Raw genomic sequence first — 25,061 nt, forward strand, 5'->3', positions numbered from 1 at the left:
GCAACCTGATGTTTAAATCAAGTACACATAGTGGCACCCTTAAAAAATTAACCTCCTTTTTTTTTATAAGGAATCAGAGGAAGCTGAGCTGATAAAAAGACAGTTGGAAAAATATACTGTATTTTTCGCTCTATAAGACGCACCGGACCACAAGACGCACCTAGTTTTTGGAGGAGGAAAACAAGGGAAAAAAATATTCTGAATCTCAGAAGCCAGAACAGCAAGAGGGATCGCTGCGCAGTGAAAGCAGCAATCCCTCTTGCTGTTCTGGCTTCTGTGATAGCTGCGTAGCCTGCATTCGCTCCATAAGACGCACACACATTTCCCCTTACTTTTTAGGAGGGAAAAGTGAGTCTTATAGAGCAAAAAATACCGTATATTAACAAAGCTATATTCGACAGATGAAAGTACATTATGTTTTGAGAATCGTGGACTCAGGGACAAAGAATTATGAAGCGTTAAAATCGATATGTGGAAAATATGGAAACAACGGGGAGAAGCAGGACTAAGATGTGGAGATATGCTTCAGAGATCCAGACCATGGGGAGCTCTGAAAAATGAATAAATATAATTTGGACTATAATTGGTCTTTTTTATTTTAGTTTTTTTATTTTAATTGGAGTACTATGATTGGATATATTAAATGGATGTTTTTTATTGGACAATTTAAAAAAATAAAAAAAATGATCTTTGACCACGTACTGCTCCAGTGTATGTGGAAGGCAGAACAGAGGCCCCCCAATTATAAAGGATCATTCCTTGAGACTCACAGAACGTGATTCTGGAAGTAACTGAGCCAACCAGCCAAACCATTCTGAATACTCCTAGCCCTATCCCTACTGGTTTCTTCGATTTGTTCCAATTCTGTGCCAATTTGGCTCACGCGTTCCCGAAACTCCTGTGTCAGCTCCTGCAGAGTGGAAAGATCAGTTGCATCCTGAATGAATCACAAGAGAAAAATGGGATTGGGGGTAGAGAAGGAATCCATAAGAAAAATAGATTTTTAAAAAGCCATAAAGATCAAAATAATCATAAAAGCCTGCTTACAGCAGACATCTAAATTGCTAAGCAAATAATACTATGCATATAAGGTAAAGGGACCCCTGACCATTAGGTCCAGTCGTGGCCGACTCTGGGCTTGCAGTGCTCACCTCGCTTTATTGGCCGAGGGAGCCGGCGTATATCTTCCGGGTCATGTGGCCAGCATGACTAAGCCGCTTCTGGCGAACCAGAACAGCGCACGGAAACGCTGTCTACCTTCCCACCGGAGAAGTCCCTATTTATCTACTTGCACTTTGACGTGCTTTCGAACTGCTAGGTTGGCAGGAGCAGGGACCGAGCAACGGGAGCTCACCCCGTCGCGGGGATTCGAACAGCTGACCTTCTGATCAGCAAGTCCTAGGCTCTGTGGTTTAACCCACAGCGCCACCAGCATCCCTTATTTCCACAGTACACACAGCTAAAATCTTACAAGTGCAACACTGACACTCAAACATGCATCGCTGGACATATTTAGACTGGGACATAGGCTTTTAATCATATGAAGCACTAGACACACTGCTGCCAGTCAACACTACCAGCTTTTTAGCCATTTTGCCAGCCTGGGCCCAACTAACATGGAGTGTCATAAAACTGTTCTAAATATACAGTCGTCCCCAGCTCCCTGCCCCACTTCTCTAGGAGTACTCGAGCAGAGATGTAATCCAGAAAAATAGACTGTGTAATGGAGACACATATGCCCAGAAACAGTATTGTTGCTGTTGTGTTTGTATGCCGCCCTTCATTCAAAGATCACAGAGCAGAAAAATACAACACGAGAACACAAACTACATTGGAAAACAAAAGCAAATCAATAATCCCCCCTCCCACAAACACATTTTAAGGGCCATAAAATGTTTCATCAGCCAAAAGCCTGGTTATGGAGAAGCATTTTCAGCTGGTGCCTCCCTGGGGAGAGCATTCCACAAATGGGGAGCGACCACAGAGAAGGCCTGTTCTCATATTGCCACGCTCCAAGCCTCTCATGGAGGAGCCACACGAAGAAGGGCCTCAGATTATGATCAGAGGGTCCAGGCCAGTTCATATGGGAAGAGGCAGTCTGTCAGGTATTGTGGTCCTGACCATTTAAGGCAGGGGTCCCCAAACTAAGGCCCAAAGGACTCGTTTATCTGGCTTGGGGCGACCCCCACTGCCGCCGCCCGCTCTTACCGGCTCTGCGCTGCACGGCTGCCCACTTCCAGGTCAGAGGAGCACCAGGAATAGCTTCTGCGCATGCGAAAGGGTTCTTCGCACATGCACGTTATTTGTGCATGCGCAAGCGTTATTTCCGGTGCACATCCGGGTCGGAGGAGGCCCCTGCACATGCGCACAAGCTATTTCCGGTGCTCCTCTGACCCGGAAGTGCGACAGAAATAGTGTGTGCGCACGTGCATGGGCACACGCTCCCCCGCCCTCCGGCCCGCCATGTAATCGGTGCTAGAGACACCAGCCCAAGGCACGGTAAGTTTGCTGACCCCTGATTTAAGGCTTTATAGGTCAAAACTAGCACTCTGAATTGGGCCCAGAAACTAATGGGCAGCCAATGCAGTCATGCCAGGATCAGTATAGTATGCTCAAAGCATCTTGCCCCGGTGAGCAACCTGTCCACTAAATTTTGCACCAGCTGAGGTTCCTGAACTGTCTTCAGAGGCAGCCCTATGTATCACACATTGCAGTAATCTAACCTAGAGGTTGACAAAGCACAGGTGACAGAGATTAGGCTATCCTTGTCTAGATAGGGGCTGTCCATGAAGAAAGAATGGGCCATGATAAAGAGACTTAGTGGTTGTTAATGGTAGGTGATGTTGCGTTGTATTATTATTTTATATTATATTGTATTATGTTATTCATGTACATCGATTAATTTCTGGGAGTTAAGAATAGGACTAGGATACATTGTGTTTGCTGTACCCGTATTTTATACAGTTTGTATATGATGTTTGTTTGTTAATGTGTGGTGTGCTATGCCGAATAAAGGATTTTGAATTGAATTGATAGGGGCACAGCTGAGTCAGCAGCTGAAGCTGATAGAAAGTACTCAAGCCTCAAGTGATAGCAAAGGATCCAGGAGTAGCAGCAAGCCACCTTTCACACACAGCCATTCTGGAACAAACGAACAAAACTAGCTGACATCCCTTTCCCACTTAGGTGCTCTTAAGCAATTGTACCTGTGATGCCAACATCATAATGAAATGCCTCATGCCTTTGACCCAAGCCTTTTCACTGTCATACATTCTGCGAGCCAAGATCAGCTTGTTCTTTTCAATTACCTGAAATGGAACAAAAGATGATTAAAGGTATGGAGCGTGCCCAATTAAGTATGCACAGTACAGCTTAGACGTTTGAGGTGTTTCGTCAACAAAGCTGGAAAACTAAATTAAAAACTGTTAATCGGTTCTCAGTTAATCTGAACAGCATGTTTTAAGTGTTAAACAACAACAACCACAGGTGGCAAGTGTCCTCTTTGAGGCATTCTTCCTTCTTATAGAAGAAAAGATATTTCTTCTAACCTGACACCTGATACAACTTATGCATGCATCACAACCCAGCACTTGTGAGTGGCAGACACCCTCTTAGAAGAGCGCTTCTCTTTGGAGAGAAGATGGGGAATGTCTTTTCATGAGGACGCCTACTGGCATCACATGATAACATCGAGACAGCTTTTCAGTAGTCTCCTTGTTTCGCAAAAAGACCTAAGGTGTGTTCCCTCAATACAGCTTTCTTCATCAAATGGCACTCAAGATTACAACATGGAGGAGGAGGGAATTGTGAATTGCACTGGCCAGGAAGGTGCATTGCAACAGCAGTAGAAGAGGGGCAAAACCATCACCGTTCTCTTCCCCACCCCCCACAAAAATAAGAAGCAGTTTGCACTCTGCAAATTTGTACTTTCTAATTAGTTTGAAATTAAACTTAGTGCATTGTGCTATGAACCACATATGCACAGGGATGTTTTGAGTTCTGGTGGATGCCTACAGGTACCAAAATATATTCCCCTGCCAGTGAAGATCCATTTCCAGAATTACAACTAACTATTTCAACATAATATTTATGTTTTTAAGGAGAATAATGGCTGGTTAATGCACTAAAACAACAACAACAACAACAAATGCTGTGTTACATTCATATGGAAATCTTCCCATCAATTAAAATTAACACAAACAAACAACTTTAAGGCACAATGCCTTAATCCTTGAGTTTTTCAGGATTTGATGGAAGGCCCCTATACTAGCATATGTTGAGCTATGCCCACATTCTGCCAAAATGGGACAGTGGCATGTCTCGGAAGGAATGGGACTACCGTATTTTTCGCTCTATAACACGCACCTGACCATAACACGCACATCGTTTTTAGAGGAGGAAAACAAGGGAAAAAACATTCTGAATGAAACAGTGGATGTATCATTTTTGTGCTTCATGCTGTGGCCACAGACATGTGATCTGATGGTGAATTTGGGGTGACCCAATGCAAAGATCCTGAGGATCCATGTGGATCCATGTTTTGTAACCATGTTTTTGCACCATTGCAGCTCCAGGCAACAGTGGGTGTGTGATTTGGGGGGGGCAAGCTGTAGCCATGGACATGCTATGTGATCTGATGGTGAATTTGGGGTGACCCAATGCAAAGATCCTGAGGATCCATGTGGATCCATGCTTTTTAACCACATTTTTGCACCATTGCAGCCCCAGGCAACAGTGGGTGCGTGATTTTTGGGGGGCAGGCTGTAGCCATGGACATGCTATGTGATCTGATGGTGAATTTGGGGTGACCCAATGCAAAGATCCCGAGGATCCATGTGGATCCATGCTTTTTAACCACATTTTTGCACCATTGCAGCCCCAGGCAACAGTGGGTGCGTGATTTTGGGGGGGCAAGCTGTAGCCATGGACATGCTATGTGATCTGATGGTGAATTTGGGGTGACCCAATGCAAAGATCCTGAGGATCCATGTGGATCCATGCTTTTTAACCACATTTTAAGTGGGGAGGGAAGGAAAAACACAGAACGGACAAGGAGCACGAGAGGGGTGTGCAGAGAAGCAGCTGGCTAAGAATGCAGGAGAGGGGTATAACGGGAGGGAGGAAAGGAAGGCAAAAGTCTTCCCTCACCTACCCACCCAAGCCAGCCAGCGCGCGCGCTCTCTCTCTCTCTCCTGCATGTTTTCAGCAGCACCGGAGCACAGAGACGACACTCTGCTTTCCCCTCTGCTTGCCTGGAGGGGAGGGGCTTTCCTTGCTCTTTGTTCCGTTTGAGCAAACACAGCAAGGAAACAGAGGAGGGTGGGCAGTAAGACCCTGAGGCAGAATGCAGGAAAGCAGCCGCTTCCTCTTTTCAGGTTTCCCTTCTCCGAGACTTGCGATTTGATTTTTGCCTGATTTTCTTTGCCTCCACTCGCGCCATTTGGCTCCAGGGACCACACATTCGCTCAATAACACGCACAGACATTTCCCTTTCCTTTTTAGGAGAAAAAATCTGCATGTTATAGAGGGAAAAATACGGTATGTCAAACTCTGAAACTCCTTCAGATGTTGTTCTTGGCCCCTACTCCAAAGTCACACAATTCAAACCAAAGATATGGTATTCAGTCATAACACTGCCACTGTTGCGAAGGTCACTGGGTGAATGGCTGCTTTGTGTTTTGTAATGCTTGTCTTGTCTCCTCATTTTTTGTACTGGGAGTACATAGGATGGCAACTAACTTTTGCCAGCATAAGTGGGTCATTGGCTGGAAGGCCCACAAGATTGCTCAACCAGACTTTTTAACTGTGTAACAGCTCTATCAGGAAACTGATGTCACGGATATTAATGTGTATCTGAAGAAGTGTGCATGCACACGAAAGCTCATACCAAGAACTGACTTAGTTGGTCTTTAAGGTGCTACTGGAAGGAATTTTTTTTGTTTTGACGGATATTAATGTTCTTCATGCCTTTCACCCCTCTGTTCAAAATGGGAGGGTGGGTGTCCAATCCTGGCCTCCAACGAAAAGAGGGCATGTTTGAGGAGTTGTCTGTTGTAGAAGAGGCTGAATCAGTTCAAGCAGGAACTGCGATGAAAGAGCAAACTGACTCTTGTGCATTTTTGAAAATATATTTACTTAGACCTTTTGCAGGCTCCATAGGAGGCAGTGGGCACAGTGGTGCCTGCAGGCACCATGTTGGCGATCCCTGACTTACTTGCACTGTAGAGATATTTTTAGAAAAACTATACAGCTAGCAGAGAATGAAATGCAATGTGTCTATTCTTTGTTGCCCTCTGTAACATGGAAATAATTTGTTTTAAAGGACATACTTTTAGTTTAACAAATGATAGTGCAACAAAAGCAGCCAAAACAATCTAAAGAAGGAGTCGGCAACCTAAGGCCCATGGGCCGGTAGTGGCCCACAAGGCTTGCATAACCGCGACATGGCGCCCCCTGCCGCCACGCTGCTGCCCCCGCCACCTGCTCTTACTAGCGCGGCACAGTGCAGGGACCGACTTCTGGGTTGATGGCACCTGTGCGCATGTGCACGGGCGCTCCTCCGACCCGGATGTGCGATGGAAATAGCGTATGCGCACACGTGCGGGACGGAGAAGCGCTTGTGCGCATGCACACACACCATTTCTGGCGCACTTCCGGGTCGGAGGAGTGCTGGAAATAGCGTGTGCACACACACACACACACACCGGCGCTCCTCCGACCCAGAAGAGCGCGTGTGGACACATGCTCTGGCCCACCCTCCGACGGACGAAACGTCCACCGGCCCATCCTCCGATTAAGGTTGCCGACCTCTGATCTAAAGGATCTTCTAGCAGAAGCACCGGACATAACAGGGAGAGAATAGCATTTTTAGCAGAAGTACGCAATGCCTCTTTGGCCAGCTACCTTGAGAGCCAACTCATACGTAGCATTGCTCCACAGCTCTTTTTCTTGGGTTAACTGGTGGATCTGGCCCTCAAGTCTTCTTCTCTGCAATTCATACAGTTCGCGATATTCATCCAAAAGGCTGAAAGGGTAATGACACGAGATATAAATATAAAGGCCTTCTACTATTCTCCTACGGCAACCCTTGCTTCCAATCTTATCTGGAACTCACTTTGCATTCATCTCGGAATCCTGTACCGCCTTTGCCAGCTCCTCATAGGCTTTCTCTGCTTCAACAGTGACTCTACGGTCATGTTCTCGGATGGTATTAAGCTCCCTGCAGTTGAACAGAGCAATACCCTCAGCTGCCTTGTACAATCACAACTTTTATTTGCAAAGTTGAATGCAAACACCAGTCAATATCATCACCTTGTCAGTTTCCCTATAGCTTCCTTGAAATGGAATAATTCATCTGTAATGTGTTTGTCCATTACTCTCTGTGCCATCATTTCTCTGTAGAGATTTCTCATCTGTCTTGGAATTCGTTCTAGCAGCTCAACATACCTTTGTCTGTAAGAGAGACGATGTCAGAAAAAGTGAGGCGGGGGGCGGGGGAGGCGGAATAGCCCTGTTTCACTCAAGCATATTTGCTAAGCAATCATTTAAAGAGAGAATCCTTTCTGAAAATAGCTGGGGAACAACAAATATAGAATAAAGCTTTTTGCAAGTAGTTTGAACTCTCAATATGCTCAGAATGCTGAAAACAAGTTGACACTACACAGCAAAACTGCCTTATCTGTCCTGACACCCATCAATATTATAACCTCAGGAAATATATTGGTGTATGAGGGGGTAGCCAACGTAATGCCCTCCATATGTCCTTATGGGGAAACTAGCACTAGTTGAACCCATGCAAAACCAACATTTAAATTCCATTTCCAGCAGACTGCATGCTTCAGCACTGCAAAAGAGCCCTAGTGCAGAAGTCAGCTATCTTTGTCATCGTGTGGATTGGAATAATCATGCAGCATTATTAAAATGTAATAATCCCTGAGATATGTGTTAGGGTTTCGTTTCATACTTTGCTAATGTTTGGGCTTGCTTGCTCTTTGGTAAATTAATAGATTATTAATGCATTTATTGAGGAGCATGAGAGACAACTTGAGTCAAATCTCTCTGCACAAGGTGGAAGGTTTTTTTATTTAAAAGGTGTCAAAGAAAGATAGCTGACTTTGCAGTGCTGCAAAATGCTGCAGCTTCATAATTCTTCTTCTGCTATCCATGGAGATGGCATGCAGGGCAATGATGTCAGGCCTCCTGGCCCCTGGAATCATATTCAGACACCTCTGCTCTCTCACATTTCACCAGGCATTTCCCACACACTTTCAAGCACATATTGAAAGAGGAAATAAAGAATGTGGGATGTGACATCACATGGATGTGGGATGTGACATCACAAACTACTAGCAAGTAGTTTAAAAAAAAAAACAAATCAAAGGCAACATTCCCAGAAAGCTGACTTCTGTGTCTAGTGCAGTACCACAAGCTGTGTTTTTTCTGCACTTGCATATAATTGTACAGGCACTCAAACCTGCAGTGCAGGCCAGAACAATCACATACTCCTCTTCTTGCAGGACTAATTTTAAGGTGTTGAGCTCCTTAGATCGCTGACCTGAGCTTGGAAAGGAGCTCTCCCCGTTCTGCGCAGTCCACACTGACTTGCCGGATGATTTCATGAAACACTATGTTGTAGATGTTCTGTTCCACCTTAAGCACCTCCAAGACATTGTGCATCTTGGGAAAGAGGCAAGAAAGAAGTCGTGATTTTTGTAGAGCTAAGCACGAGCTGTTTGATACTCTCTTTATTGTCATCATTGGGGGGGGGGGGGTATTGCTTTTATTTCTAGGCAACCTTGAAAGTATTTTTATTGAAAGGAGGCATGTACATTATTTAAATTAACAAATGAATGCCAGTCAGTTAAATGCTTCAGTCATGTTCTTAATTTATCAGGTGGATAATATTTTTAAATCACAAATATGTTTGCTTGCATATATGTTTGTCCCTTATCTTAAATACTGTATTATTAAAGAATTTACAAAGCCGTGAAAGTGCTAACAAACCTCCCCTGCCATTCTTAAAATGCTATGTCTGCCTTTGCCCTAAATACTAGATTTCATGTTGTACTCCAGTATATTAATTCTCTCCAACAGATAATCTAAGATTACTCCCACTTATTCTTACAGTTTGACAACACAACAACAAGCCTCTTAATGGCAACAAAACACCTGATAAGTCAGGAAAGAACTATGTCCAAACTCCACAGCAATATTGTGTCATAATACATGAATCCAGGACAAGGCTAGTGAAGAATCCAGATTCTTCCTTCGTAGCCTGGCTTTAATTTAAGCCATGGCTGCAGAAGAAAAATGCTCCCTTGCAGGTGCAACTTAAATCTAAGCCAGGGATGCAAAGGAAGAATTGGGAGTGCCCTGAAAGTGAACTCCTGCTTCTTTCTTTGCATCAAAAAAGTCAGTTCTTTTTGAATGTGGCACCTTTTCCCGTTGTCATGGCAAGGTAATGAAAAAGAGTGCCAAGTGTGGATATTTCACCCCTCCCATTGCAAGAATCTCCTGACAATGTTTTCAGAAAGGAGGGGGCAGAAACTGCTCATGGCTTCTTCCGCTCCAGTCTGGGTGTTATCTGTGTAGAGATAAGATGACTGCTTAAGCAACTGTAACACTCATGCAGTCCAGCAGTCTCCATTAATCTTTAGTTTCTAGTTTATTTTAGTTTGCAGTAGCTGTAAAAGAATAAAAGAATAAAGAAGTTATGTTTCAGAGCCGTCGTTCGTGTAGTTCATACTCTGCTGTGCTCCTCTGACTTTGGCACTGAGTTTGGTGCTCACAGCTCAAAGTTGTGAGTCCATTGCACTTAGACCTGCATCCCTGCAGTGGAAGGTCTGTGGAAGTGCTTTCGCAGCTTGCCTGGCCCAGTCGAGGCTGAAGAGGTTGAGCCCAGTCATTGGCACTGGCTCAAAGGCGAAGCCGACACCAAGTTCAAAAAGCGATGATGACTTTGATGCAAAGGAAGAATCGGTAGCATACTTAAGAGTGCATTGCCAATTCCCCTTCCTTTAGCCAGAGCTGCAGCTTGAACTCTCATATATGATGTCATGTCTAGGGGAGGTGGGCATCGCTTGCCTCAAATGGCTGGGGGACAGCCTCTGAGGTCTGGCAGGCCTAACGAGGCCCATAAACTAGAGGTTCACCAGCAATGATATACAGTATAACTAGAAGTGGGCAATATCAAGGAGGATGCGATTGAATCAGGATTGGCAGGAATTATTTACCTGTGAAACCCCTGTTACGCCAACATCCTCATTATTTGTTCCAGCCCTTTCAAGCATGGTGTCCATCACCTTCATCAGCTGCAGGACCTCCAGCCTCCCAGACGGCTTCCTAACAAGGCAGCAGCAAAGGGACATGCCTCTGATTTAGAACACCTTCAATAGCATGCGCTACAAAAGCATCTTGATTCAGAGTGTCACTCACATGGATGGGAAAACCCGCAGTCTGTTTTCATCATCTTCAAGTAGGGTTGTATATTTACTGCAACAGATTAATAATGATGATGTTAACAGCAATAGACTACTGTAGTTGAAAAATCTCTTTGGACTCTAGGATTCAACCATTTATTTTATTTTTATTGTGTAGATTTAAAAATACAGTAGACTAAGAGACGGGCCACTCTGTTGCAGGCAAGTGAATTAATTGAAGAAGTTCTCTGTTACAATGAGACTCACGGTGACATAAAACAACTACAATGAACCTGAGTAAGGAAAAGAGTGGGGCTGGGGAATGGTAATCTGCTATATATTTCTCATGCAGAAATGGGGCCCAAATGAAGGGCTAGGCTAGATGAGATTATGGGTCCATGTTTGTCTTTGTTCTTTTCCCAATGTGTCATTCAAATTTATTTTCCTTCCAGTCTTAACTCCAGTACAAGAAGTTAATCAGGCTCAGAGAAAAGTGCCAGATCAGAGATGCCCAATGGGCAGAGTGCAACCCTGATTCACACTTTCAAGTCCTAATTCAGATTTCTGGCCTCTGGGCTCTGTTAATCGATCCATAGTAAACAAATCTGCTTGCAGTTTCCCTCGTTCACATCTATGTTTGAGATTTTTTTTCAGTCCCTTCGAATATATGCAAGTTGAGCATCCCTTAGTTGAAAAATTGAAAGTGTTGAACTCGGCAAAATGGTGAAATAGAATTTTTACAGGTTTCCTGCCCAGATGCAGGCGCTTTTGGCCTTGTCACTTCATCCCATTAAGTAGGTGCAACCAGGAGCAGATCGCCAGGTGGGGTGGAGTTGCAGGACTGGCCTCCTGGCAGCTGAGTCGCTGCTGCTCACCAGGACATGGAGGGGCAAGGCAAGGCGGTGGAACCGACCTGGAGCTTCAGCTGGTACACAGGCACAGCCTCACCACTGCCTCACCTGTTCCCTCCGAGTAAGCAGTAGCAGGTCCACTGCTGGGAGGCTATTATTAGCCAAGTGAGTCACTCCTGGATGCAACGCAGGAGCAACTAAAAGAAGTGCAGGAACACTCACTCATCATAATACTCCAAGCGCAGGACACCTCTGTTCTTTAGAATATGAAATTCCTCTGGAACAAGACTGTCTGCTATACCTGCTGGCTAAAGACAGAACAGACAGAAAAGGAGTGAATTTAGCAAGCTTAGAAAACCATGGCACACAAAAATGGTAAAGTCCTCATTTTCAATTCCCACTGCTCATTCCAGATTTAAAATATTATGCTGGGTGGGGGGGAAATTCAGAACACTCTAGTCAATGCTCAGCTCAAAGTCCATCTTGTCTCTCAACATTCTGAAAGAATTTGTAAAAGCTGATTCCTGTGTTTAAAGTTATCACAGTTTCTCGATACAGAGTCAGATTCAACTCACAAGTTTAGTTGCAGTGGGTTCCTGCTGCTGCAAATTTGTTGAGGTTTTGTGAGAGACAGGAGTTGGGGGAGGATTCTTTGCCTCTTTCTCAGCAGCGAGGTCATACAGAAAAGAGACATCCCTTAAAAACACAAAGAAAACTATCACTCAGTTATGAAGGTGCAATTGGTCCATTGTGCAGCCGCCACCTCTCTTCTGGTTATCAAGAATTCACTAAGTATCTGATCCAAAGGCAAATCCTTTGCCATTTCAACCCAATAGTGTGTCTACCACTTTCTGCCAGAGTGTTCTGCCTCAAAACCCTTGCTGCAGCTACAATCTTCCCATTATCCCTGAGTACCCTGATTACGGTTAGCCACCTTCATATAACACAGAATCATAGAATTGTAGAGTTGGAAGAGTCCATGAGTTCTTTCTGATGTAGTCAGAATCTCCTTTCTTGTAACTTGAAGCCATTGGTTCAGGTACTACCCATGTGACAGCCCTTTAGATATTTGAAGATGGCTATCATATCTCCTCTCAGTCTCCTCTTCTCCAGGCTAAACATACCCAACTCCCTCAATTGTTCCTCATAAAGCTTGGCTTCCAGACCCTTGATTATCTCGGTTGCTCTCATCTGCACACATTCCAGCTTGTCAATAGCCTTCTTAAGTTGTAGACACAGTACTCCAGGTGGGATCTGACCAAGGCAGAATAGAATAGAATGCAGGTAGCGTTGTGGTCTAAACCACAGAGCCTAGGACTTGCCGATCAGAAGGTCGGCGGTTCGAATCCCTGCGACAGGGTGAGCTCCCCTTGCTTGGTCCCTGCTCCTGCCAACCCAGCAGTTCAAAAGCACGTCAAAGTGCAAGTAGATAAATAGGTACCGCTCCGGCGGAAGGTAAATGGCGTTTCCGTGCGCTGCTCTGGTTTGCCAGAAGCGGCTTAGTCACGCTGGCCACATGACCCGGAAGGTAATAGCCAGGGGTTATTGTTATCCAATAACCCCTGGCTATTACCAATGCTGGCCCAAAACATTTTGCGGCCTGAAATGAACCCCAAAAGGTGTGCCAATCAAATGCTTATGGAAAGACCACATGCAAGTTATGAGTACAACAGTCCTCTCATGTTATTGTTCCCTGGTGACTGGTATTCAGAGACATCCTGCAGGAGAAATGGGGCAGGGAGCCAGATGGAGTGATGGGAGAGAGAGGGGGGAAGCAGACTCTGCAAGTGATCAGTTGAGAACTCTGGCAAGGAGGAGGGAAATCATGGTGGTGGTCTCAAAACGGACAGTACAATGGAAAAGAGGGAGGAAGTGCACTGCAACCAATCAGTTCAGATCTTTTCCAAGAGCAACAGATTGCTTAATGGGAAGAGGTGGAGAAAGAGAAAGGGGATGACAGAAAAAGAAAGAGAAAAGACCTGCCTGTTTCTTGCCTCTGCTCCCAGCCACTTTTGGTCTACCAACCACCAACATCTACCCTCTAGCGGATTACTCTCAGCGGAAGGCAAACTCCTTCATGGTTCCCCCTATCCCTGAGTTAAAATGGAGCAATGTGTTGACAAGGAGGGTCTTGAAAGGGCTGGTTTTCAAACAGTGGTGGCCACCGCTTTTGCCAAGTGCGCCACAAGTTAAACCTATGTGTGAAACAGAGCCAGATTGCTGAATGCTGAGCAACATATACAGCCTCCCGTGCACTGGAATGGTTTGGCTCTGTGGGTGCAGGCAGCAGCATGAGGGAACAGGCCGAAGTGCAGACTCTAGGCCAGTCTTCCCCAGCCGGGTGCCCTCCTACGTTTTGGAGTACAACTCCCATCATCCCTGATCACCAGCAGAACTGGCTGGGCCTGATAGGGGTTGCATCCAACAACATCAGGAGGGTGATAAGTTAGCAAAAGCTGCTCTAAGGTCATAGCTAGGTTCATGGGCATTCCTGCTCATCTCCAAACACACCATCACCTCGGGTTAGCCACTCATGTGTAACATACTTAATGGAGGTTTCCGTAGCACTCTCCATCACCCTTGCACTGTGGCTCCCAAATCCTAGCACTGCTACTGGTTATTGCAAAGAGGCATGTGACGTGCCAGGGGCCTATTAATTCCATTCTATTACCTTCCAGCTCCTGTGAGGCAAATCGGATGCTCTATCAGATATCGAAACTTGTTTCTGCGTACAGGATGTTGCCAGACCCCATCAGTAGTACGAATGCACCCCTGAAGAGTGAACAGAAAAGACTAGTTCAAGAGGTTCTTCGGGATCAGGTGGTAAGCAAAGACTACATCTCCAATACTGATAAGCCTAATGACACATTACACACAAAAGCACATAGCAGTGAGACCCTGTCAGCTGTTTCTTCTAAGTCTTAGCTGAAGTCTTTTTATGAGCTGGCGAGAGATGCATGTGAAATATACATCAAAAACAGGAAGGAGAACATGCAAAAGACAGATGCGATAAAGGGATGGGTTCCTTATTTATAGGGACGCGGGTGGCGCTGTGGGTTAAACCACAGAGCCTAGGACTTGCTGATCAGAAGGTCGGCGGTTCGAATCCCCGCGACGGGGTGAGCTCCCGTTGCTCGGTCCCTGCTCCTGCCAACCTAGCAGTTCAAAAGCACGTCAAAGTGCAAGTTGATAAATAGGTACCACTCCGGCGGGAAGGTAAACGGCGTTTCCGTGTGCTGCTCTGGTTCACCAGAAGCGGCTTAGTCATGCTGGCCACATGACCCGGAAACTGTCTGCGGACAAACGCCGGCTCCCTCAGCCTATAGAGCGAGATGAGCGCGCAACCCCAGAGTCGGTCACGACTGGACCTAATGGTCAGGGGTCCCTTTACCTTTACCTCTTTATTTATACAACATGCCCAAAGCATGTTTATTTGTTTCTTAGTGAACCAATCTCAAAAGTTTCTGTTGCTGAAAGTAGTTTGTGATATGTAGGATAAGCAACAAAAGCTGAAGTACTAAAATCTCTTTAATAAAACTCTAAGTTGCCTGACAGTGCCAGTTCTTTGGCCCAACTACTGTCTCTTGCCTCCCCCACCATTCAGTGAACTTCAGGTTCTGAAGCATTTCTCATGACGCCATGTTCCAAATAACGCTCCCTCTTGCAAAGCGTTGTCCTAAAATACTGGTGTCTATGTGCACCTGGCATAATTCGCAGTCACCAGCAGACATCTATAGCAAGTGGGTTTTGTGGCAAATTTTGTATTTAAAAAGCAAATATTCGTAGACTGGAAATGAACTTATGCACCTGAAAGTCTTTTATACTTTTTGTTTTCTTGGGGGGTCTTAAAACATTGGGACAGGGGATTGGGTTGGCAGCAGAGGTCAGTGCAACAAAGATCTCTTCTGGGATGAAATCACGCTGCAAAGATGTGGGAAGAGGCTTTGAACTGTCTAATGCAGCTGACTTGTCTCTTAACTGAGGGAGTTCTAGAAAAAAGAAAGAAACAACAAGAGTAACTGTTAATATTTGGTGGTGGCAGCAGATTATCTCTACCCCCCCAAAAAAAACCCATTAAAGCTGACAATTCTGTCACACACATTTCATGTTAGTACTCAAGAATAACATTAAAAATCCGTATTAATCCCTAATATAAACTGGCCCTTGAATAAAGTTACAGAAGCCCCTAACTGTTTAGTAGGAGCATTGCTAAAGGAGGAAAGAAGCAACAGAAACAGAGAAAATATCCACTTACATACCATGGGCGTAGCCAGGGGGTGCAGGGGAGTGCAACTGCACCCCCAAATCAAGTAAATAAATAAATATACTTAACTAACTGAACAATGGCATCACAGATAACTCAGTTCTACCTGCCCCCCACATAAAGACTGCCAACCTAAAATAAATCCTGGCTACGGCCATGTTACATTCGCAGAGTTCTTAATTTACCACAGAGCTTCCCAAACTGTGTGTCGCAACACGTTAGTGTGTCAGTTGTAGTGTGTCATGCAAACAGTCCCAGCGCTCCTCCCCGGGCTGGAAAGGGGTCAGTTTAACCTCTGGTTTGCTAGTAAAACTGAATTACTGTGTCATGAAATGGTGCACGTCTAAAAAATGTGTCACCAACATGAAAAGTTTGGAAAGCTCTGCTTTACAGGTACACGCTACTCAGAATTTTTAAAAGGTGCTTGGAGGACTCAAAGACTCACATGAGAGATACATTGTGATATGTTTTTAATTTCTGTTCTTTGATCAAACTGCAACATCTATGCACTGAAAAGAGCCATGTGGCAGGACTGAGAGGACCCGGGCAAAGTGCCGCCCATGCTCCATTGGCAGTGCACAACTGTCCCCTCTTCTTTGCCACTGTCATCATTCTGTACTCTCCCAACACCACCACAAGTTGCCAGGTGTTCTGAGGAAAGGATTCCTTTTTGTTTATTTTCCCCATTTCAAAATGCTGTGCAGCAGTAGATTCTCTGTTCAGCTAAGCATCACCCGAACTGGCTCCAGCCAAGCAATGCAGGCTCAGCAGCACACCTGCTGCCAAACTGTCTGTGCTTTTTAGATAAGAAGAAAGGCACCCTTCCCAATGCTGCCTGATAAGCTGGCAGGGAATGGTGGAGCAAATGCCAGGGCTGCCCGCTGCCCTCTTGGTTTCCACAGAAGAAATTCTGAGGAAAGTGCGGAAACCAACATGGCAGCAGGTGTAACTGCAGCTGGCTCAGAAGGCACACTGACTCCTAGCTATACGGGAGAAGGATGGGTGAGAGGTTGACAGGGAAGCAGAGAGCAAGAATGATGGAAGCAAATGGGGATTTTATTTTATTTATTTTGAGCACCACCTGCTCTTCCCATTACTCCTCTCTCCTTGTTGACCAATCTTCTCTGTGTGTGCCTGTAACTTACAACCCATCCAAGTCTTTGTGAAACGATGGATCTCCATGCAGAGACAGAACAATAACAGCAAATCCATAGCACAGATATTAATTCACACAAGGTTTTTGAGCTAGTAACCACTGGCTCCTAGTTCACACGCAATCATGATTTTAGTTAAACCATCACACACAAACACAGCCTGAAAGTACATCACTCTTCTCAAGATTTTTTGCCTTTTTGCTCATTCCTACTGAGAAATGCTAAGGTGCAAGTAAGGCAGACCCTTATAAAATCCCAGACTATCAAATGAAACAGGGGGAGAGAAAAATCACTCAAGATTTAGAGGAAAATAATTTGATATGGGACCAGTGGAGACTGAGAGTTTTTCAAGCCTATCATAGGGACATAGGAAGGTATCTTTACTAAGTCAGATCCAGTGGCCCATCTAGCTGATACTGTTTTCTCAGACTGGCAGCAGCTCTCCAGGATTTCAGGCAGGTGGCATTGCCAGGGAGATGGAGGGAGTGAGCCTGGGTTCTTCTGCATGCAGGGCAGATTCTCTACCTAGCTACAGCCCTTCCCCAAATTATATCAGTTTTTAATCTGCAAAATTTGTGTGGTTTTTCTCAATGAAGCAATTTTATTCTAGAAACTCTGTATTTCCTCAGCATTCATTGCTTTGTGACTCCACCTCAAGCACTGCATCCATCTGCAGTTTTGTTTTATTTCTGTAAACTGCTTCAATATTTTTAGATGACAGCGTGGTATATAATTTTTGTTATAAAGAAATAGTGATGTGTGGAACATGCTTACCAGACTCTAAAGGTCACTTATTACATAGCACCTTTAACCCACACTAACAGCAAGCAACAGATTGGCCTCCCCGATGCCTGCAACATTTTGTGACCGTGTGTTTCATTCTAAGGGTTTTTAAATTCTTTAACAAATGAGCACCCTGCCACTAATGAAGAATTGGTTTTTAAAACAATTATTTTTAAAAGTGTTAAATATGAGTTTAACCATTCCTGGTTTCAACACCAACTTGGCATTTCAAGAATTATGCCCCCCCCCCTAAAAGTTCAGGGTTGCTTAACTCCTCCTCTATCAATGCTAAAATATTATAATTTGATTTTTAAGTCTGCAGCAGGGCTAGTTTCCTCACTTAATCCATGGCATGGACAGGATTTTATAGTGATGATGGACTCACCAAAGGTTTAGGACTACATACAAAACCAAGGGAAGATAGCCTTAGTTAGACATTTTCTCCTCCAGTTATCTTAATTACTGGAAAGCCACTTCTTTAAATGATAAGCAACCATATGTAAAGAGGCATATTAGAAGATACCTATAGAAGAGGTGGAAGAATTGATATTCCTGCTATAGGCAGTAACAAACAGCAGACACAAGGGCTTCAGGTCCAACCACTTCTTCTTAACCTGATGCCCACATGTCCTACTTCCTTGTCTCTGATACACTCCTGTAGGACCTGTTCTCCCCATGCACTCGGATGGCAACAACCACATACCTTGTTAGGCCCAAAATGTGCTTGAACTGAACCAAACAGAAACGGTCCTACTCCTACAAATATATCACAGTACTTTCAGGAATCTAAACACTGCAGACAGAGGCAACAAAACTCAACCCTGGCTGCAGCTATATGTTACTGAACAACCTGCTGCAAGATTTACCGTTACTATCCTTGCTGACAGATACTAAGGAAGAAGCATCTCTCAGTTTTTTGTTTTCTTGCTTTGAAGTAGATGGCGGCACTGGAGTGAGTCCTTTGTTTGCAGACATGCTGAAATGTTGATTTTGGCTGGCTTGCTCACTGACTCACAGATTGTTGGCTGTTGCATATATCTGGAAGGGATATATAACCCACATAGATAGACAGTATGACTGTGATGGACGTGATTCGATTTCAGCCTTGGTTTAAGAAGGTATGTTAGCCTGGGGGAAAGGATATAAATTGTAAGCTGCTCCATCTGTGGCTGTTAACCCATTTACAAGGAAGAAGTTGGACTCCTGCAGTAGAGAGTCACTTGCCGTCAAGATATACGGCAGACCACCTTTTCCCTGTAAAACTGAGTAGAGAGAGGCATGAATACTGTCTTAAGATACATGTATCTGTTTTGAAATGGTCAGTAGATTTGGGAGGGAGCACTGAAGAATAGGGAATACCTGTGAGGACATTTGGTGGGACTGTTTTGTTTCTATTTTAGTGCTCTGTGTTTTGCTTTTAAAATACAACCAAGTAGAACCCGCAGAGCCCCGTTTCCCAAGACGGCACCTTTCCTTCTGCCAGGGATGGGGAAGCTGTGGGACTGCCTCTCCCCTCATCCCTGGCCAGGGCTGAGCGGAGTCGGGAGTCTGGCCCCCCGCCCCTGGTTCCGCACTCCCTTCGGCTGGTCTGCTGCCTTCAGACGTGCTCTGGATCCGGTCCTGATCCCCAGTCTGCGCTCTCACCTCCGCAGAAGCTTCGCGGCCTCGGGGCTGCCGGAGGGTCAGTCCGCCCGCTGCTGCATGGCGACCCCGCTGTCCTGAGGGGGAAGCGCGCACGTGTGAATGGCCTCCCGGGCAGCTCCCCTTCTCCCTCCCCTCGCCCCCTTCCATGAGGACTAGAAGCCTCGCCGGGAACTGGCCTCGCCCCCCTCCCCGCCCGGCAGCATCTCGGGGGGAGAAGCGGAGGCGAAGCGGCGGCTCCCTTTACCTCTCTCCGCGCGCTTCCCCTCGGCGTCTGTTGCCATGGGAACCGCGCGCGCCTCCGACAGGCGTCCCTCGCAGCGCCTGACAGGGCAGAGGCCGCTTCCGCCCAGAACTTGCGCCAGGCGCTCCCTGCTTTCATCCCCGCTATCCGCCCGCTTCTCTCTCACGCGCCCCGTTTTAGAAAGGTGGTTTTGTTTTAAGGCACCGAGTTAGACGCCTTGACAACGGCGGTGGGAGCCGGGGAGGGTCCTTGCCCTAAGAAGCAACGGAGCATGCGCGCCAGAGAAGGCCGGTCCGCCGCGCTTGCGCCCCAAGAGAGAGAAGGAAGGGAGGGGCAGTGACGTGTCCGCCTCCCCTTCCGGGCAAAGGACATGCGCCCAGAGGGAGGGAGGGGTCCCTTTTAGATTCGAAGCAGAGCTGCCAGCTTTTGCCTTTTCTTGCGAGGAATCCTATTCGGAATAAGGGGATTTCCCTTAAAATAAAGGGGAAAGTGGACAGCCATGGCACGAATAGTAAAACCCAATTGAGAAAGTGCTTTGTGTCCCCTTGCCGGTCAGCAGAGCCCGTGGCTGTGAATGCAGCTGACAGCCGAGGGGCGACTTCAGGAAGGCGGATGGGAGGGGCTGGAGATCGCTCCCGCTGCAGCCCCACGCCTTACCCTACTCCAGGTCACAACCCCACACTCGCCTGCGGCCCCCTGATTTATGAGGGGGTGATGCCATAACTGCAGCATGCAGTGGAAAATCTTCCCTGAGACCTGCCTGTTGAGCAGTTGTGGTTGCTTTTACTAAGATCGAGCAGATGCCAGTCTTGATGTCTGCCACTTGTAATTATGTGAGTCTTGCCCAGGAATATTTTTCTGGAAAGAGAGCTGCCGGAACTGGCCAGGATCGCCTTCTTCGTTCCCTTAGAATTGGCCATGGTGCCCCTTGGAGCATAGCTGCCAACGTTTCCCGATTTTTAAGGGAAATTCCCTTATTCCGAATAGGATTCCTCGCAAGAAAAGGGAAAAGTTGACAGCTATGCCTTGGAGAGGTGCCAGAACTGAGTTCTGGGGAGTTCCAGCAGGAAAAAGGCCCGGTCTTGCCCCTTCCCTGCATTTGACAAGGCAGAGAGCATGACCCGGGTTGCTTGTGGGCCCCTCCTGCCCTCCAAGCGCAATAGGGATAAAAACACAGGGTATTGCTGGGTCCTCCAGGGCTCTGCCCCACCCTGTCCCCCAAACTGCAGTGTAGGGATAGCAACACCGGAGGACACGCCAGGGTTTTGCCCTGATCTCTGCTATTCACCTCACCCTTGAAACCTGCAAAAATTATCAGCGTGTTATCTTTAACCCTTTTCACCATAGCCCACCCCCAACCTCCCATTTAGGGATAATAGGTGACTGGTTTATAAAGGCCTACTCTTCATGCTAGGTTCTGCTAGGAATCCAGATGGCCCCTTAGATGGGTTACATATAAAAGCATCTATCACTTCTGCCTGGAAAAGTGGAATCATAGTAGGGCAAACTCAGCCTGTTCAGTGGGCATCATAGGAGCCTACGCATAGTGTGCGTGCACCACATCATGTGATCAGTTTTGAAGCATGGGGCTTACCTCCCACCCCCCACCCCCCAATATTTTATTCAAGGCAGCACCCCGGTGGGCATAGAATGCGGAGTGTCTGGGGAGGGGAGCAGAGAAAGAGAAAACTGAAGGGGAGACTAAATGTTAATGGCTGAAGCCCTGCTGGACTAGCACACTGAACAGACACACTCCATGTCTCAATGCACACCACAGATGCGCATAGATGATCATGATGATGATGATTTAGATTTGTAGCTGACCCTTCATCCCAAAATCCCAGGGCGGTTCACAGCAGAAAAATACAAAATGAGAATACAAAATACACCATAAAACAAAAACATAGAAGGGAGAATACAGTGGTACCTCTGGTTATGTACTTAATTCGTTCCAGAGGTCCATTCTTAAGCTGAAACTGTTCTTCACCTGACACCACTTTAGCTAATGGGGCCTCTCACTGCTGCCGCGCCGTCCCCACTCAATTTCTGTTCTCATCCTGAAGCAAAAGTTCTTAACCCAAGCTACTATTTCTGGGTCAGCGGGTCTGTAACCTGAAGTGTCTGTAACCTGAAGCGTATGTAACCCGAGTTACCACTGTACCACACTTTCAACCAGTTCGTTGTCTAGGTGCAGTACATCAAGGCTGGAATGAATGCAGGCAGACAAGTGTCATGGATAGCAAAATATATTTCAATTTCTGTAGTACAGTATAGATCACATAATCCCTTGCAAGTAACAGAATAGGTCACAACAGACAGTTTGATACATTTTGGAATCGGTTAACATTTCTATATCCCTCCATCAACCACCTTCCCTGACCCACAATGTTCTCCATATTAGAAAAGATGCAAGTGAGGCTTGGTAAGGCCATTCCAGGGTCAGGTACAGTTTGTCCTCTTCTCACCACCATCTGTGCAAGAAAATTTTTCCATTGCTCACTCTGAGAAAGAGGAAAACTACAGCCTTGCAATCCAGCACCTTCCAGGTTAACAGGATGCCTCTTTGCAGAGGTTACAATCAGTTGTGTAGATCATTCGCAAGAGATTTGCAACCATGTTGTGCCCATTCAGTTTACATTCACAGATTCAGTCCCAAAGCATGAGGTTGATTACAATTAGTATACTGATCTTCCCACACGTCCCCCTTAGAAAAAAGTACACGTATTTCCCAAAGACAACAGGATTTATTTGATAAAATTCTCAAATTAGATTCTGAAGATGGAGGTTTTTTTTGGGGGGGGGTCTTTTTAAACAAGCAGCAGAAAAGGACATAATGTGATGAAAATTAATTGGGTGGATCCCGGCCATCTTATAATGACAATTACAGTGCCATCATAGACAATTTAAAAACAAAAGCAAAAAACTTTTTGGAATGGATGAGTCTACCATGTTAACACTGATTTAGCAATACTACAATCTGCACATATAGTTTGTAATGTTCTAGGAACAGAAATCTCCCTCACACCCCTATCTAGAACCTGCAAGTGAGTAGCCTCTAAAAGCAGTGTGTTTGTTAAGGGTACTTATCAGACTCCTTCAGAGTTTACACAGGGTGTTGATCCAAATTCAGATGCTCATATTTCCTCATCTTTCTCCCAAAGTGGCTACTGTTTCAGTGAATTTTTAAAGTTTTGAACTAGATTAAATACTGTACTTGACGTTTGGCATCTTGAAACTACTGTTCACAATATTCAGTCCAGGTGGCACTTCCCCCAAAATCCACAAAAATTATCTATGGCACACCCACCTTAGTCAAATAAACCTGGAACACATGGCTTAGCTAAATGGCAATACACTTGGGTCATATCAAAGTACTGATTAAAATTAGCACACTTATCACGTAAACTGTTTTCTGCAGTATAAATCAGAATTAAGTTTCTTTTTATTTTTTGCTGCAGTTAGATGACATGAGAAAAGCCGCCAGCACCTAGAATTTACTAGGGCACCAAATTTAGGACAATACAAAGGACAGCATCTCAAGAACACAAAAAACTGCATTTCCCCTATGTGCCTACGCTAGTACACAGCCCCCCCCCCCCACTCCTTTGCACTCTTAGAACATGTCAGAAATGCACTTTGGGGCGGCTGAGAGAAAAGCTCCAGATTATAGACTACACAGTGAGCAGTCAGCAATATAGGGGTATTGTTTTTCACAATGACACAGTCCTTCCTTCTGTAGCTCTAAGCACACCACCCACCCAAGCCTGTCTCACAAAGTCAACCAGCGTTTTCAGTGGAGCAGCATGATCATTTCAAGCCAACACACTCTCTAGGTTCTTCAACACAAACTGCATTTGCCCTCCAAGTCGCTGCAGTAATCATCAGTGAGGAATGCAAGAAACCTAAAACTGGACATGTAGCAAAGGCCACCATTTCGCTGCTTATAAAAAATTTAATCCACATAGCACTGTGGGGATCCCCCTGATCAAAACTGGCAGCCTATTGTTAAAGCTCCTCAGCCCTATGCCTCAATTCCAATCCACATTGGGGCTCGACAGATGCTATTTATTTTCAAAAGAACTAATTGCATAAACAGCATCAGGTCCACTTGAGTCCTTAGCTAGAGAGCAGGAACCCCTGAAGACACTGGTTCTGGCTAAAATGGGAATGATACAGCCCTTAGTAGCAGACACCACCCACTTTTGGTACAGAAAACAGTCCCACGTGTGCACCAAGTCTTCTGGACCATGGGCCACTGTGTGCATTGTGGTGTTGCCAACAAGAAAGCAGCAAATAGCCATCCTTGGCAGAGAGGATGCAAGTTACTCACAGTGCAACATGTCTGCAATTTAAGTCACACCTTAATTGTGGTACTTAATTTAATGCTGCCTGTTTTACTGGATCAGAAGCCAAAGGGCAAAGTGAGCCTGGTAAGGAAAAGAGCAACCTCTACTGTTCATATTATTAAGAGGCTAAGTACCCAAAGGAAGATCCTACACCTAAATGGTACACTTCAGCCAGTGAAAATTTATTCAAAAGGGGGGCAGGAAACAAAGCTTGAAAACAAGGCAAAAATTATGACGTACCTTTCATGACACATAAGAATAATATTATCCTTCAAAGCAGAAGTTAGCAGATTCCTTATATCCTAGGCCAATTTACATTTCAACAGCTATTTGTTGTAGCAAATTAAAGGTTGTGGGTGAATCAAAACTCATATGCTTCCATTAAGGTACTTCCACGGAAAAGGGTGTAAAACATCTTACTGCTTCTCCAACCAGGTATCCACAAAGTCACATACAAGTGGCAAGTGAACTTGGCCCTCCAACAAGAAGGATGTCCAGTAACACACATCTCCAGACTCAAGCCCCCCTCGCTTTGGCCGTGGTTTGGGAAAGGTAAGAAACCCCAAGTCTCTCTCCCACTCTCCTTACCTTTTCCACACCCCAATGCAAATAGCCCTGCACCTCCCTATACTTGGGATTGGGGAGGAAATGAGGTTGGCTGGTGACAGTAAATAAAAAGCAAAGTCAGTGTTTGTGGGCCACTGGCTCCATCACATATTGTGCCGTAGCAACAAGCAAAAGAATGCATACAAATACTGAGCAAGTGTCCCGTTTCAAAAGGCAATTCGGAAGGACGGTTACGGTCAGACAGGCAAGCCTAACCCCAATCACAATACTGCCAATTTCAGACAGTTAAGAGAGAAAAGTAGTAACACATAAAAGTACTGTTTGCAATAGGCAAAAAACTTCCTTCACCAACCTTTCAGTAGGTTTCATGACCAGCATGGAAATGGCCAAGGTTGGAGCTGCTGAAGGGAAAAGAACCATGTGCCAAGCTACCTGCAGTCCTAGCTGCCTTGAGTGACAAGATGCCATCATTTGCCATCACTAAAGACAGTTTCCCTTTAAAAAGTCTGCAGTCGTTTTAACACACTAGCCCAACTTGTTGTCACTGTTTAAAAGACAAGCATCTTCTGGCCTTGACGCGGAGGGATATCCCAAAGGGTGTCAGAACTTAAGATGGCAAGTCCAGGAACGCGGTTTCACATAGTCAAGGAAAGTGGGCTATAAAACACAAGAGGAACAGTAATGTTAGGCAGGAAATGCTGGGCACTTTCACTTCTGTATAGTTATCCCTTAGCCATGTGAACAAATGCCAGTGATGAAACCAAAGTGTTTTACTTTGCTGTCTCTCAAGCCT

The 25,061-nt window shown here is 45.5% G+C and overlaps 3 protein-coding genes across 6 annotated transcripts in view; 1 reads left to right on the forward strand and 2 right to left on the reverse strand.

Moving 5' to 3' along the window:
• AXDND1 (axonemal dynein light chain domain containing 1) overlaps positions 1-19,508 on the reverse strand; it is a 42,530-nt gene extending 23,022 nt beyond the window's left edge. Inside the window, exons 1-15 of one of the 3 annotated variants that reach the window (XM_083743803.1) lie at positions 19,296-19,508; positions 19,115-19,254; positions 18,337-18,508; positions 15,077-15,258; positions 13,941-14,041; positions 11,845-11,965; positions 11,492-11,577; positions 10,435-10,491; positions 10,233-10,341; positions 8,555-8,676; positions 7,312-7,452; positions 7,115-7,219; positions 6,904-7,024; positions 3,207-3,308; positions 771-937 (exon numbers count right to left, since the gene is read on the reverse strand). In XM_083743803.1, the coding sequence (XP_083599929.1) occupies positions 771-937; positions 3,207-3,308; positions 6,904-7,024; positions 7,115-7,219; positions 7,312-7,452; positions 8,555-8,676; positions 10,233-10,341; positions 10,435-10,491; positions 11,492-11,577; positions 11,845-11,965; positions 13,941-14,041; positions 15,077-15,258; positions 18,337-18,445 (1,523 nt within the window). In that variant the 5' untranslated portion in view covers positions 18,446-18,508; positions 19,115-19,254; positions 19,296-19,508. Of the gene's footprint in view, positions 1-770; positions 938-3,206; positions 3,309-6,903; positions 7,025-7,114; positions 7,220-7,311; positions 7,453-8,554; positions 8,677-10,232; positions 10,342-10,434; positions 10,492-11,491; positions 11,578-11,844; positions 11,966-13,940; positions 14,042-15,076; positions 15,259-16,614; positions 16,710-18,336; positions 18,509-19,114; positions 19,255-19,295 lie in introns of those variants that run through there. The other 2 variants (XM_083743804.1, XM_083743805.1) reach the window with 2 other exon arrangements.
• Positions 1-25,061, forward strand: part of LOC310846793 (sterol O-acyltransferase 1-like) — a 161,066-nt gene that overhangs the window by 48,432 nt on the left and 87,573 nt on the right. The gene's annotated exons all lie outside the window — the stretch shown is intronic.
• The window catches only part of LOC310846794 (sterol O-acyltransferase 1-like), a 46,607-nt gene continuing 43,131 nt past the window's right edge, over positions 21,586-25,061 (reverse strand). For both annotated transcript variants that reach the window (XM_083743899.1, XM_083743898.1), the window contains exon 16: positions 21,586-24,925. In XM_083743899.1, the coding sequence (XP_083600025.1) occupies positions 24,869-24,925 (57 nt within the window). In that variant the 3' untranslated portion in view covers positions 21,586-24,868. The remainder of the gene's footprint in view (positions 24,926-25,061) is intronic.

Source organism: Podarcis gaigeae (genome assembly GCF_964106915.1).
Source record: "Podarcis gaigeae genome assembly, chromosome: 6".
In the NCBI taxonomy this organism is placed as follows: domain Eukaryota; kingdom Metazoa; phylum Chordata; class Lepidosauria; order Squamata; family Lacertidae; genus Podarcis; species Podarcis gaigeae.